At 34.8% G+C, this 14678-nt stretch overlaps 1 protein-coding gene across 6 annotated transcripts in view; it reads left to right on the forward strand.

The window, feature by feature from the left end:
* Positions 1-14678, forward strand: part of Reps1 (RALBP1 associated Eps domain containing 1) — an 81101-nt gene that overhangs the window by 22093 nt on the left and 44330 nt on the right. For all 6 annotated transcript variants that reach the window (XM_047557318.1, XM_047557319.1, XM_047557320.1 and 3 more), the window contains exon 2: positions 13965-14088. In XM_047557318.1, coding sequence (XP_047413274.1) covers positions 13965-14088 — 124 coding nt within the window. The remainder of the gene's footprint in view (positions 1-13964; positions 14089-14678) is intronic.

Consider the following 14678-nt stretch of genomic DNA (forward strand, 5'->3'; position numbering starts at 1 on the left):
ACTGTGACCAGGGGTGGGTATGCTTCAGTTTTCTTATCTGAAAATAGGGATAAGAATCCCTTTCTTTCTGAGCAGTTTGGAAGATTGAGTTAAAAAGCACCTGGCTCAACATTGTTCATGAAACTCTAGCCAGAGCAATTAGACAGACCAAGGAAATTAAAGGGATACGAATTGGAAAAGAAGAACTCAAACTATCCCTATTTGCTGATGACATGATTATATATTTAGAGGAACCAGAAAATTCCACCAGAAAACTTTTAGAACTCATAAGTGAATTCAGTAAGTAGCAGGATATAAGAATAATGCTCATAAATCCAAGGCATTTTTATACATAAGTGATGAATCTTCAGAAAGAGAAGTTAGGAAAACTATCCCATTCACAATAGCTTCGAAAAAAATAAAATACTTGGGAATCAATCTCACAAAAGAGGTGAAAGAACTCTACAATGAGAACTACAGAACACTGAAGAAAGAAATTAAAGAAAACCTTAGAAGATGGAAAGATCTCCCATGTTCTTGGATAGGCAGAACTAATATTGTCAAAATGGCCATACTACCAAAAGTGCTATACAGATTCAATGCAATTCCAATTAAAATCCCAATGACGTACCTTACAGAAATAGAGCGAGCAATCATGAAATTCATCTGGAAGAATAAGAAACCCAGAATAGCTAAAGCAATCATTAACAGGAAGAGTGAAGCAGGGGGTATTGCAATACCAGAACTTCAACTAGACTACAAAGCAATAGTAACAAAAATGGCATGGTATTGGTACCAAAATAGACAGGTAGATCAATGGTACAGAATAGAAGACACGGACACAAACCCAAATAAATACAATTTTCTCATACTAGACAAAGGTGCCAAAAATATGCAATGGAGAAAAGATAGCCTCTTCAACATATGGTGCTGGGAAAACTGGAAATCCATATGCAGCAGAATGAAACTAAACCCCTCTCACCCTGCACAAAACTCAACTGAAAATGGATCAAGGATCTTGAAATCAGACCAGAGACCCTGCATCTTATAGAAGAAAAAGTAGGTCCAAATCTTCAACTTGTTGGCTTAGGATCAGACTTTCTTAACATGACTCCCATAGCTCAAGAAATAAAAGCAAGAATCAATAACTGGAACAGATTCAACCTAAATAGTTTTCTCTCAGCAAAGGAAACTATCAGTAATGTGAAGAGAGAGCCTACAGAGTGGGAGAAAATCTTTGCCAATCATACTTCAGATAGAACACTAATTTCCAGAATATGTAAAGAACTCAAAAAACTCTACACGAAGAATACAAATAACTCAGTCAACAAATGGGCTAAGGATATGAACAGACACTTCACAGAAGAAGATCTAAAGTAATCAACAAACATATGAAAAAATGTTCACTATCTTTAGTAGTAAGAGAAATGCAAATCAAAACTACCCTAAGATTCCATCTCACCCCAATTAGAATGGCGATTATCAAGAATACAAGCAACAAATAGGTGTTGGAGAGGATGTGGAGGAAAAGGTACACTCATACATTGCTAGTGGGGCTGCAAATTAGTGCAGCCACTCTGGAAAGCAGTGTGGAGATACCTTAGAAAACTTGGAATGGAACCACCATTTGACCCAGCTATCCCACTCCTTGGCCTATACCCAAAGGACTTAAAATCAACATTCTGCAGAGATACAGCCACAACAATGTTCATAGCTACTCAATTCACAATAGCCAGATTGTGGAACCAACCTAGATGTCCTTCAATTGATGAATGGATAAAGAAACTGTGGTAAATATATATACCATGGTATCGCGTTCCCTCTGCCCGCAGAGAGAGACACGACAAACGTCTGAAGCTTTGGAAGTTTATTGTGCACAGTCTTCCTTTCTTTCCCTCTTTTCTATCCCCTTCTCTCTTTTCTTTCTCGCTCTCTTTCCCTCTGCTTAACTCTCGCCTGCTCCGGTCGCTCCGCTTCTCCCACTCGGCTCTCGCCCTCGCTCGCACTCTTCTTCCTCGCTTCTACTCCTACTCTCAGCTTCTCCTCTTCTCAGCTTCTTCTCTACTCCCCCACCCATCAAGCTTATATACACTTCAACCAATCAGGGGAGAGCACACGAGGTAAACGCGCGGACAGCTGCAGGCATAGAATAGGTACACGAGGGGGGCATGCTCTAATCACATCGTTAACTAGCCAATCATTGGAATTCGCTGGTTGTTTACTGTATAGCTGGCCGCTTTTGGCTCAGCACCAGGCGCCATCTTGACCGTGCCCAAGGCTGGGGGTCCCGGAAACCCCGACACCATGGAATATTACTCAGCCATAAAAAATAATAAAATTACGGCATTTGCAGGCAAATGGATGCAGTTGGAGAACATCATGCTAAGTGAGATAAGCCAATCTCAAAAAACCAAAGGACGAATGATCTCGCTGATAAGTGGATGATGACACATAATGGGGGGTGGGGGGGCAAAAATGGAGGAAAGAGGGACCGTATAGAGGGAAAAGAGGGGTGGGGGGGAGGAAAAAATAACAGAATGAATCAAACACCATTACCCTGTGTAAATGTATGATTATGCAAATGATATGCCTCTACTTCATATACAAACAGAGAAACAAGATGTATCCCATTTGTTTACAATAAAAATGAATTAAAAAAAAAACACCTGGCTCATTTGTTTAAATATTTTATTATGAACTATTACTATTTTTAAAAATTTTGATCGACTAGGAGTTATGGTTCTGAAATGGGTTTCCATGTAAGAAAACGGGTTTATCTGGATGTGATGGTTCACACCTGTGATCCCAGTGACTCAGAAGACTTGAGGCAAGAGGGTCACAAGTTTGAAGTCATCCTTGGTAATTTAGCAAGACTCTGTCTCAAAATAACAAGAACTGGTAATGTAGCTCAGTAATAGAACACTACTGGGTTCATTCTCCAGTACAGCAAAAAATGGGGGAGGGGTTTTTGAATACTAGGAACTGATTTCTGAAAAATGTTACTTGTTAATCAGAACATTAATATTTTATATAGCATATTATAAGGAAACATTTTAAGTGTCTTTTCATATTATCTTATGTACTTTTATTGGGTAAATGGAATCATTTGTCTTTACTGGGATTTTAGAAGGGCAGTTGCCAGTCTGGTTCGCTTAGGAAAGTCCTAGCTTGTGCCTCTTGTTCAGGCATGATTATAAGTAGTGCCCCTTTCACTCTTACAAATATCCTAGTTTGGATGTACATTTTCTGGTCACCCTAAGTGTAGTTTTACTTACCAGATTTATTTTATTACTTACCAGATTTATTTATTTTACTGGATGGTTCTCATGACCCAATGGCATCTTTAAAAGAAAAATAATAATTTATGTTTAAGTTTTAGATGGTATATGGTCTTTTTCAAATCATTTTTTTTGTGATTTTTTTTCCTTACCATTTAGAGTGTAATTGTATATTTTTTAAGGTTTCTTTTTGTGGTTAATGTTGATAATATTAAGAATTATTTTAGTCGGAAATTTGGGACTTGGAATGAACTACTAGTAAACTCAAAAAGTAGTCATATTGTCATCCTCTACCTACTACTTGTAAATGCTTGTTTCTTAGTGAGTTATTTTCCTGTGTCATTAATTACCCATATTCTTATTTTTAAAAAAGTAGCCATATCATTTTTCACTTTAGAATTCTTATGTTTGAGGCTATCAGAAGTGTTTTATTTAAACAACCAGTGACTGTGATACTAATGATAAGCAATAAAATATTTATTGACCTATATGTACTATTATCTCAAGAGTAGACCGTCAGTGGGAGCTTCTATTGCCGGAAGCTGGGGATTGAACCCAGGGCCACTTAACAACCTAACCAGATCCCTAGCCCTTCTTTGTATTTTATTTAGAGACAAGGGCCTCACTAAGTTGCTGAAACTGGCTTTGAACTTGGAATCTTCCTGCCTCAGCCTCCTGAGTCTCTGGGATTGTAGGTGTACACCATTGCACCTAGCAGCAAGCATAATTAATTGCTAAAGAATTAGGAGTCAGATCTTGCTAAGAGGAATCTTTACTACCTCAGTCTAGAAGTTTACAACTAAGAATTCCACAAACATTAAAAAACTGTTTTAATCCTCTTTCCTGTTGATTACTTGACACAACACATTCCTTTTGGTTCTTGTCCTTAGCGAATGGAATAAAATCTGCCTTCCAGATATTAAGCTTCTAGGTCTTACAGCAGTAACCTATATTTTGATGGCGAGTCCTTGATGAATAGTAGGGGGGAAAGAGTAAAATAAAATATTTGAACTTTGTTGGCTGAAAAGTTATGGAAGACATCTGTAGTTTTTCTGTGTATTAAGAAATAAAACTTTTATATGTCTATACAAATATTTGTATAAAATTATATAATTATCTTTTGTGGGTACTTTGTTTTAATTTTTCATTTTTCCTTTAAGTTCACAAATAGAAATTTTATATTTATTGTGTATGGCATGTTGTTTTAAAATAGGTATACATTATGAAACGGCAAAATTAAGGTAATATACATTTATTCTTTTGTGTGTGTAGTTATATTTCTGATTTCATTGACAAAGCAAAAAAAGTCTGATGCTGCTAGCTACCTCTAGTAATTCTAATAGGACAGAATTCATACATTTCTTATTTTTTAGGTGGTCTATAAAATAATGTACATCTTTTATCAGTATCACAACCTGTAAGTAGTTTATTTTATCTAAGGACATACTGTTGGGGAAAGATTTACTTTCACTGAAATACGAAAGTGGTTGAAATATAAAATGGAAGTTTCCAATAAGGGTTTGGGTGACAGAAAAAAAAAATGAGAAAAAGAATATCTGTTTTTATAAATATTAAAACAAAATCAAAGCAGGAGACAGGAAAAAAGCAATGTCTTGGCCTGCAGATTTGAAATCAAAGATCAGTTGAGTTATATAAGCAAAGGAATCAGCTATTAAAGATTTTGGATAAGAAAATGTGAAAGTGAGATATTTGCTGTACTACAACTGCTTAAGTTTCTCAAAAGGGTTGGGCCAATTGCATTTCATGTTAGACCTCAGTTTATTTATTTTTTGATGCTGGAGATTTAACCCAGGGCACTTTACCACTGTGCTACATTCCTAGCCCTTTTTGTTTTTTATTTTGAGACAGGGTTTCACTAAGTTGCTGAGGCTGACCTTGAACTTGTGATCCTCCTGTGCCACTGCACCTGATTTAGACCTAAGTTTAAAAGGGATTTAAGAGGCAGTGAAGTTGGTCACCAAGGAATGGCAAAACATGATTTAGGAATGTAAGCATGAATGTGAATGCAGTAATGGATATGCATTACCTCCTTGATTTGGTAGATTGTACTTAATATTTAAATGAAATTATTTTTATAACAAAGGAAAATATTAGAGAATGGTGTGTTCATAAAGCCAAATGCTTTGTGTTGACAGCAGGAAGAAAATTAAGCCATTTTGGAATAACTGAGTTTGATGTATTTCCTTTGTTCTCTTTACCCTAGACTTTTTTCCTTGACCCTTTTCCTTTGCAACACTGTACTACAGTGCTGTCCATTCCAATGCCCTGAAGCATTTCCCCTCTTCTTCTAGTAGTTTCATAGTTTCAGGTCTTACAGATAAAGTCTTAAGTCCATTTTGAGTTGATTTTTGTAACTGGAGAGAGAGGAATCTAATTTTATTCTTCTGCATATAGTGTAAGTTATAGTACAGCCATTACAGAAAAGCATACAGAGGTTCCTCAAACAACTAAAAATAAAACTACCTTATGATGTAACAATCCCACAACTGGGTATATAACCAAAAGAAATGAAATCAGCATAACAAAGAGACATTTGCACTCCCATATTCATTAACAGCACTATTCACAGTAGCCAGGAATTTTAAACAACTAAAGTGTTCATCAGCTGATAATTGATAAAGAAAATGTGCTACATATATACATAATAGAATATTATTCATCCATCAAAAAGAATGAAATCCTCTCATTTGCAACAGGATAGGTGGAACATTGTTAATAAGCCAGGCACAGAAAGAAAAACATCTTGATCTCACGTTGGCTCTTGGATTGATGATGTGAAAGTAGTGGTGCGTACAACTGCTAGATTCAGTCAGGTGTGGTGGTGCACTCCTGTAATCCCAGCTACTTGGGAGGCTGAGGCAGGAGGATCGCAATTTAAAGCTGGCCTCAGCAGTTTATTGAGACTTTGTCTCAAAATGAAAAATGAAAAAAGGGACTGGGGGAGGTAACCCCATGGTAGTGTGTCCCTGGGTTCAGTCCCTAGTACCACACTCAGTCAATATTGAAAACACTGCTGGTTCTTTAAGCATAAAACAAGGTAGCAACTCCATACTCTACCTATATTGGATTCCATGCTGCCAGGTAGTAAAGAAGCCAGTTTCACTTAAGTATCTCCTTTATATAGCAGTGAAAATTACTAATTTCATTAAATCTTGACTCTAAGCATACATTTTTAATATTTTGTGTAATAAAAGGGTATGTGTGCATAAAGCATTTCTCTTCCATACTGAAATATGATGACTGTCTTGAGGAAAAATACTTATGTTATTAGTTGAGTTAAATTAACCATTGAGCTGAACAAACCTTTTAATTTTTTTTTTTTCATAGAGCATCAGTTTTCTTGGAAAAATAGCTGAATTGGGTTTGGGAAGGAAGTAAGCTTGTCACTTCAGGAAAAATAGTTGATACTATTTATTGGTAATGATAAAATGCAAACTTTCTGTGAAAATTAGAATTTCAGAAAATATTTTATCTGTTACATGTGTTTGCTTCCCAGTACTTAATGACTTAATGAATTTTCTGTTGAGATCAGTGGTATTAACAAATGAGATTTGCAAAAATATTTTGTAAATGAAATGTGTCATATTTGGGAAGTCTACATAATTCATTAGACCAGTAATTTACAAATGGTCATTGTAGATGGAGTGTACCAAGACACGTGGATTTTTTCATCAGAATATACAAAATGTTTATTGGTGTGTCTGTGGACTTATACTGAAACTAATGTTTAGGCAAGTACCACTTGTTGAGTTTTGATATATTCATAATGAGTAATATCAGAATTATCTGAAAATGCTACTAAGTACTTCTTTTTCTAACATTTACCTGTGGGAAATGTGAATTTCCTTTTATACATTCAACAAAGCAAATAAAAAGGGCTGTGGAGATAACCCAGTGGAAAAGCATCCATGGGCTCAGTCCCAAGTTCATATTAGAGTAAACTGAATTCAGAAAGAGATGAGAATATTCTAAAACAGACATTGAGAAAATTTGCACATAGGTTAAATAAGTCTTTCTTCTTAGAGCCTGATTTTTTTCCCAAGTTTGAGAGTCAGTTATTTTCATAGGTGATAGGATTATTCTTGTTTTTTAAATGAATTCATGGGTATGTTTTTGAAATTTCCTGATTTAAATTAATATGATGTGTCAGTAACTATGGCCCACAAAAGCAGAAGTTTTGGAGGGTGTTCTTAGTAGTTTAAAGCATAAAGGATGCTGAGACCAAACGGATTGAGAATTGCTGTTTTGGAGTCGGACGACATTCATTCCCAAAGGGTTAAGTGGAGTTTCTAGTATATGGATCGCTGGTTCTGAAGCCTTTTAATAGCCTTAAACCAAAAATGGATTTGTTTCTAGGCGAGGAGTTTTTAGTGCCTTGTATGGAGTAAAAATGCATTCTGAAATCTTCAAAGGAGCTGTAATTTACCTCAACTTACTCAGCTATACATCTTTCAACTTGACTGATGTTCTTTGGAATAAATTTTGGAACTACTACTCCATAAAGATACTACTGTAAGAGTTTCAACTAGGTATTCCCTGTAGACATCGGAGACAGAAGCTTTGGACCTCAAACTACCCTGGCTTTGAATCCTGGCTCTGCACTTTATTAGCCTCAATTTTCTTTCCTATGAGATGGAAATATTAGAAAATTGTTCTGAGCATATGTAGAATAACAAAGTATACACTCTTCCTAAATAGTGAGTACTCATTTTTAATTATTCCCTACTTTTTAAGTAGATACAAATCTCCATTACAAACATTCCCCATGTCACTAAAGCTAGTGAGTCACAGAGAATTGTAGGAACTAACCTAACAAGTTGGTAGAATAGTGACTGGCCATCCGGTGGTGTACATACTGGCAGTCCAAATTGTCTAGGCTTTTAAGCCATCAAAAAAGATAGCATATCCTCTGTCCCAGTCCTACTTAACCTGAAGAAATTTTGTAATAATAAAAACAGTAGTGTCACCTCATTTCTTAACCTGATAATACCTGGAAAGGGAGGATCTTATTTTCTATTATACTTTATTCATTTTGGAGTGGTTTTTTTTTTGCGGGGGAGGTGGGTTCTGGGGATTGAACCCATGGATGCTTAGCCATTGACTGGGCCACATCCCCAGCCTGGTTTTTTTTTTTTTGTTGTTGTTGTTGTTGTTTTGTTTTGTTCTGTTTTGTTTTGAGTCAGGGTTTTACTGTATTCCTGAGCCTGGTTTTTTGAACTTTCGATCCTCCTGCCTGAGCTTCCTGAGCCACTGGGATTATAGGAGTGTGCCACCATGCCTGGCAGAATTTCATTTTGGAGAGAGATTGACAGCTTACTGGAGTGATTCTATCACAGTATTATGTACAGTTTCAATATATTCCTCATTCCATTTTTTGAGTTCTTAATGTTTTGTGATTCAAGCTCAAACAGATATTTGTCTACTTCAGTTGATCTTTTCTCATCTTAATTAAGAAATAATTTCCATTGCGGGGGGAGGGAGTAAGGAAGGAAAGGGAAGTACTGGGGACTGAAGTGGAGCCAACTATGTTATATGCATTTATGAGTATGTGGAAATGAACCCCACTATTATGTATAATTTACTAATAAAACAATTTTTAAACAAGAAATAACTTCCATACATCTTTATTGTTAGTATTCCCTGCATCCTCACATTCTGAGTGTAGCAATAGAGAGCATTCCTATACTTAACTACTCTTTGATTGTTAATGTGGAAGAATAGAAACATGTGATAGATGGAACAAAAAAACCATATTGAATTATAACTGCACTTTGTTAGACACTCTGGCCTTAGACAAGTTACTTGGTCAGTCTGATTCTCTCTCCTGCTCTGTAAAATGGTAGTACCAATTCCATCCCATTATTTTTAAGGATTAGATGGGAACACCTTGATTATTTAGCTCTATGCCTATTATTGTATATGCCCAATGTATGTTAGTTCCTTCTACCCTATATTTGTATATCCAGACATTAAAAAACACCACTCATGTATTTTGCTCATTGGAAAGTTCTTTTGGTCATTATTCAAGAACTATTTATTCTTGTTTTATACAGTTTAAAAAACTCATTGCTATAGCATACAAGGCAGAGGGCGACAACTAGAGACTGCTGATAGAGCAAAAAATTATAGCGTGGCAACAAGGAAAAAGTCACACATTATAACAAAGAGAACAAAACTCTTGTTTATAGTATTATTCCATTATGTGAAAGAAAACCATTTCACTTTCTCATAAAGGCCTGAATACATAATTGAAATATAGTGTAGTATAATTTGTGTTGTTTAAACTTATGAAGGCATGAGAGCACCTTATATTTCAGAATGCTTCATCATCAAAAATTATAATAAATTCAACTGGAAGTGTAACTCAGTGTTAGAGCTTGCTTACCATGCACAAGGCCCTGGGTTCAATGCCTAGTGTGCCTCTTCACAAAATTATAGTAAAATCTGTGTTAGTGCTTGAAGGAAAATATGGTATTCAAGAATGACTTAGTCTTCAGAGTTCCTAACTATATAAAGTTCACTATGGTTAGTGTAGTAAATGAAAAGTAATAATAGTGATATTTGTGAACTTCTTTATTGAAGTCTCATCAAATCCTGACAGTAACCAAAGAGGACATATACTATTTTTCTCATTTTATATTTGAGGAAACCAAGGCACAGTTACATAACTTCTTTGAGTAGCTGTTTTTTTTTTTGGTGGTGCCGGGAACTGAACCCAGCACTCTGCCAACTGATCTATATCCCCAGCCCCTCACTAGCTGTATTGTTCTATACAAATATTAAAGTGAAGTACAGTCTGTCTTTTTACCTAGTAGTTAGTGACTTTTTGGTGAGCATTATGGAACAGAACATTTAGAAAATAAGTCAATATTGCAGTAAAGTTAGTGAAAACTGGTCATGTAGGCAGGATTCTGTGCTGGTCAGCTAAGTTTTAAAGTTTTTAGTGCCTGATTATGTTATATTTTAAAGCATATCCTATGTCTAGAATTTTGTCCTGCAGTTGTACAAGTACACAGGTTTGTGCACAATAATGTTTTTATCGTTTGTGATACAAAACTGGGAAAACTTTAAATGTCCCTTGTAGGGTATTAATTTGTGAACAGCTATACGATGCGATGCTATGTAAGAAGGTGAGAGACCTATATATGCTGATGTAGAAAGTTCTTTTAGTAATATAAAATCATATGCAATTTGAATCTGTTTTCATAAAATGTATTACTTATGTGTACTTGTGTATTTATATATATGTAGAAAAACAGAAGAACATGGGAAAGGAATGATTAATTCTAATGGGAATTCTAGGAACTTTAAATTTCATATCCTTAAGTATTATTTATTACACTATGTTTATGTAGTTTTTATAATGTTAAGAAAATAAAGCTTAGTGGTTTTCAGTAGCTATCGGTACTACACCAACAAGCACCAGCTGACCCAGGATTTCCTAGGTAAGTTAGGAATCTTAATGGAAGAGGTTTTTGAGACTCTATATCCTAATATGTACTTCAGATATTCTTCATGTTTGAGGTATTTAACTGTGCTAGACAGTGAGTATGCACATAAATATGCATAATTAAGATTAAGAGGAAATTACTATGGAGAGGAAATTAAAAGAGTGAGACTACTTCAAAAGATGCTGAATTAATATATTTCAAAACTTAGAGATGATAAATGATTCTCTAGGAAATTATCAAATATTTTAGAAATAGAAAAACAGCTTATTTCAAATAAGATGGCAGAAATGGAGACACATATTAGCCTCACCATAGGTGAATTCTTCAACTCTTCATGGAACACATAATTTCTGATCTATTTAAAATATTTCAGAGCAGACAGAAAAGAAGTAAAGGCTTGCTAGTTAAGTTTACAAAGCCAGCATAATCCTAATTCTAAAACCTAACTGATTTTTTTTTTTTTTAAACAAAAGTTTAATTGTGGACCGAGGATGTAACTCAGTGGTAGAGCACTTGTCTAGCGTGCTTTATGCCCTGGATTTGATCTCTGGTACTGCCAAAAAAAGTTTTAAAGATTATGATTAAAATGTTATAAATATTTTTTTAAAAAGATCATACATCATGATTAAATGGAATTCTTTCTAGGAACCAAAGGATAGTTCCACATTAAGAAATCTGTTAATATACTTATTAATAGACCAAAGAGAAAAGTGTTTGTCTTTTAATTTTCTCCTCAGTGCAAATGATTGCATCTATTTGGTTTTTTTTTTTTTTTTTTTTAATATGAAACCAAAACCAAACACTTAGAAGAAGAATGGAACTAGCTGAATAATGTAACAGGTGTTAGTGTTAGAAAATATCATGCTTAATAAGAAAACACTAGAGTTGATCTTGTTTAATTTTAGAACAAGACTGTAGATAACAATTCCAAATAAAATCTCAATTTATTCTAACAAATGATTCTGAAGATCATTTGGAAGACTATATGACAATATTGTACATACTTTGTTTTACAAACAAAAGTATCTTAAGATGTGTAATGATCCCCTACAAGGCATTAGATGGGCCAGAAGAGTAGTGATTTAAGACAGTAATCACAGTAAGAATGCCTGCATGGCCCGGAAGGCTGTGTGGCCTTCCTTTATTAACTGTGCCTTCTTTTCCTCATAGTTCCCTTAATCGTTAACTCGATCCTTTGGATTTCTTTTGTCTTTTTTTAATTTCCTCAGAAGCACATGCCCCTTAGTGGCAGAACCAGGAATTTTTTCCAGTATACATCAGTCAACAAATTCGACTTTCCTTTTTTCACAGATATAAACAGATGGTTGTTGTGATAGCACTGACAGGTTCTTTTCTTGAAATCTTTGTATACTTCAGACTTAATACCACAACATCTCAAATATACTTTACCTTCATTTGAATTTGGAAAAAAGAAAATCAAATGAAACATACAAGAATTCGTATTCTTAAAAAAATGTGACAAAGGGCTGAAGTTGTGGCTTAGTGATAGAGCACTTGCCTAGCATGTGTGAGGCACTGGGTTCAATTCTCAGCACCTCATATAAATAAATGAGTAAAACAAAGGTCTATCAACATCTAAGAAAAAGGTTGCAAGGATACTTAGTGTTTGTTTTAAGATGAATTTATAATGTCTATATGGCAAAAATCTGTACCTTTTCAAGTTATAATTTTATCTCATATCTGAAATCCTTTTTTAAAAATATTTTCTTGCAGTATCCAGTTAAAGACGTTCTTGTTAAGAATGACTGGAATGATCAATGTAGGTCCTTGAAAGCTTTCATGCTAAAAAAAAAAAGGAAAGGGACAAAAAGTTTCAATGTTTCAATGAAAGTAATATAACCATATTAAACACAGGAAAAAGGCCCTTCTATTTTTTTATTTATTCTTTTTAGATATACATGAGAGTAGAATGTATTTTGACATACATACATGGAGTATAACTTATTCAAATTAGGATCCCATTCTTACGGTTGAACATGATTTAGAGTTACACTGTATATTCATATAAGAACCTAGGAAAGTTACATCCAACTCATTCTACTGTCTTATTCTTATCCCCCCTCCCTTCCCTTTATTCCCCTTTTGTTTAATCCAAGAACTTCTATTCTTCGCTGCCCCCCCCCCTTATTGTGTGTTAGAACACTTGGTCTTTGTTTTTTGGGGGGGATTGGTTTATTTCACTTAGCATGATAGTTTCCAGTTCCATCCATTTACCAGCACATTGCCAAAATTCCATTCTTCTTTATGACTGAGTAATACTCCATTGTGTATATATTGTGTATATGTACCACATTTTCTTTATCCTTTCATCTGTTGAAGGGCACCAAGGTTGGCTCCATAGTTTAGCTATTGTGAATTGAGCTGCTACAAACTGATGTGGCAGTGGCACTATAATATGTTGATTTTAAGTCCTTTGGGTATAAACTGAGGAGAGGTATAACTGGTATAAATGGTGATTCCATTCCAAGTTTTCTGAGGAATCTTCACACTGCTTTCCAGAGTAGTTGCACCAATATGCAGTCCCACCAGCAATGTATGAGTATACCTTTTCCTCCAGTCCTTGCCAACATTTATTGTTGCTTATATTCTTGATAATTGCCATTTTGACTGGAATGAGATGGAATCTCATTGTGGTTTTAATTTGCATTTCTCTAATTGCTGGAGATATTGAACATTTTTTCATGTATTTGTTGACTGTATTTCTTCTGTGAAGTGCCTGTCCAGTAAGGCCCTGCTGTTAATCTCATGTAACAAACTAGCTGATAAAATTTTGAAAGTTTCCAAGTTTGTGTTTCTGTGGTTAAAATTGTGTACCTTGCTTTTCTCCTTCATTTAATATATCCTTAGGATTCTGCCATGTTATTTTATCATTTTATAACTCTTCTTTTAAATGGTTGTATAATAAGCTGTTGGTTGCATGGCACTGTTGTATATGCACAGTACTTATGATAAAGAGTGTGGATGATATATTTCTAAAAAATAATGTGAACCTTAAGGAAAAATCATTAATAAAATAAAATTGCTCACTACATGGATTTTGATAAATAGGAGAATAACTTTCTTATTATAAAACCAGTTCCTGAAACTTGAAAAAAATTGGTTACCATATATTAGAAAAGTATTTTTGGAGAAGTTATAAACAAGTTGGATAGCTGCTTATTTTTGAATGAATTTTTGCCGTAAATCTTAATGTTAACATTTTTGTCTTTTATAGATTATGGAACTATGTGGTGCAACAAGACTTGGTTATTTTGGACGAAGTCAGTTCTACATTGCTTTGAAACTTGTAGCTGTTGCCCAGTCTGGTTTCCCATTAAGAGTGGAAAGTATAAATACAGGTAAATATGCAACACACTGGTAACTAAAATGAAAATAGTCCTCTACTTACAAATGAAGTTCAAGTCAGTAGGACTTTTGAGTCTTTCTGATATTATAATGACATCTGTGACCTTGAAAGTGTCATGACTTTATTCTCTTCCTTTTTTTTTTTTGATACCAGGGTTTGAACCCAGGGGGGCTTAATCACTGAGCCACACCCCCAGCTCTTTTATATTTTATTTAAAGACAGGGTCTTGCTGAGTTGCTTAGGGCCTTGCTAAATTGCTGAGGCTGACTTTGAACTCATGATTCTTCTGCCTCAGGCTCCCAAGCCTCTGGGATTACAGGCGTATGCCAGTGTGCCTGGCTCATGACTTTATTCTCATTACTTGCATTTCTCACTTGAGAATGTTAGAAATATATGTCTGATATCTGTTAGGGCATAGAATATGCACATCATATATATTTGATGATAACATTCAAATGATAATTTTTTCAGAGTTAATTTGCTAAAAATTGCTTAGAATTTAGATAATTTTATCAAGGTAAATGGTACATTGTAGTGACCATCTTCATCTGTAGCTTCCTTGTTTTCTTCTGTTCTAATATT

The sequence above is a fragment of the Sciurus carolinensis genome, chromosome 7, assembly GCF_902686445.1.
Source record: "Sciurus carolinensis chromosome 7, mSciCar1.2, whole genome shotgun sequence".
Classification (NCBI taxonomy): Eukaryota; Metazoa; Chordata; class Mammalia; order Rodentia; family Sciuridae; genus Sciurus; species Sciurus carolinensis.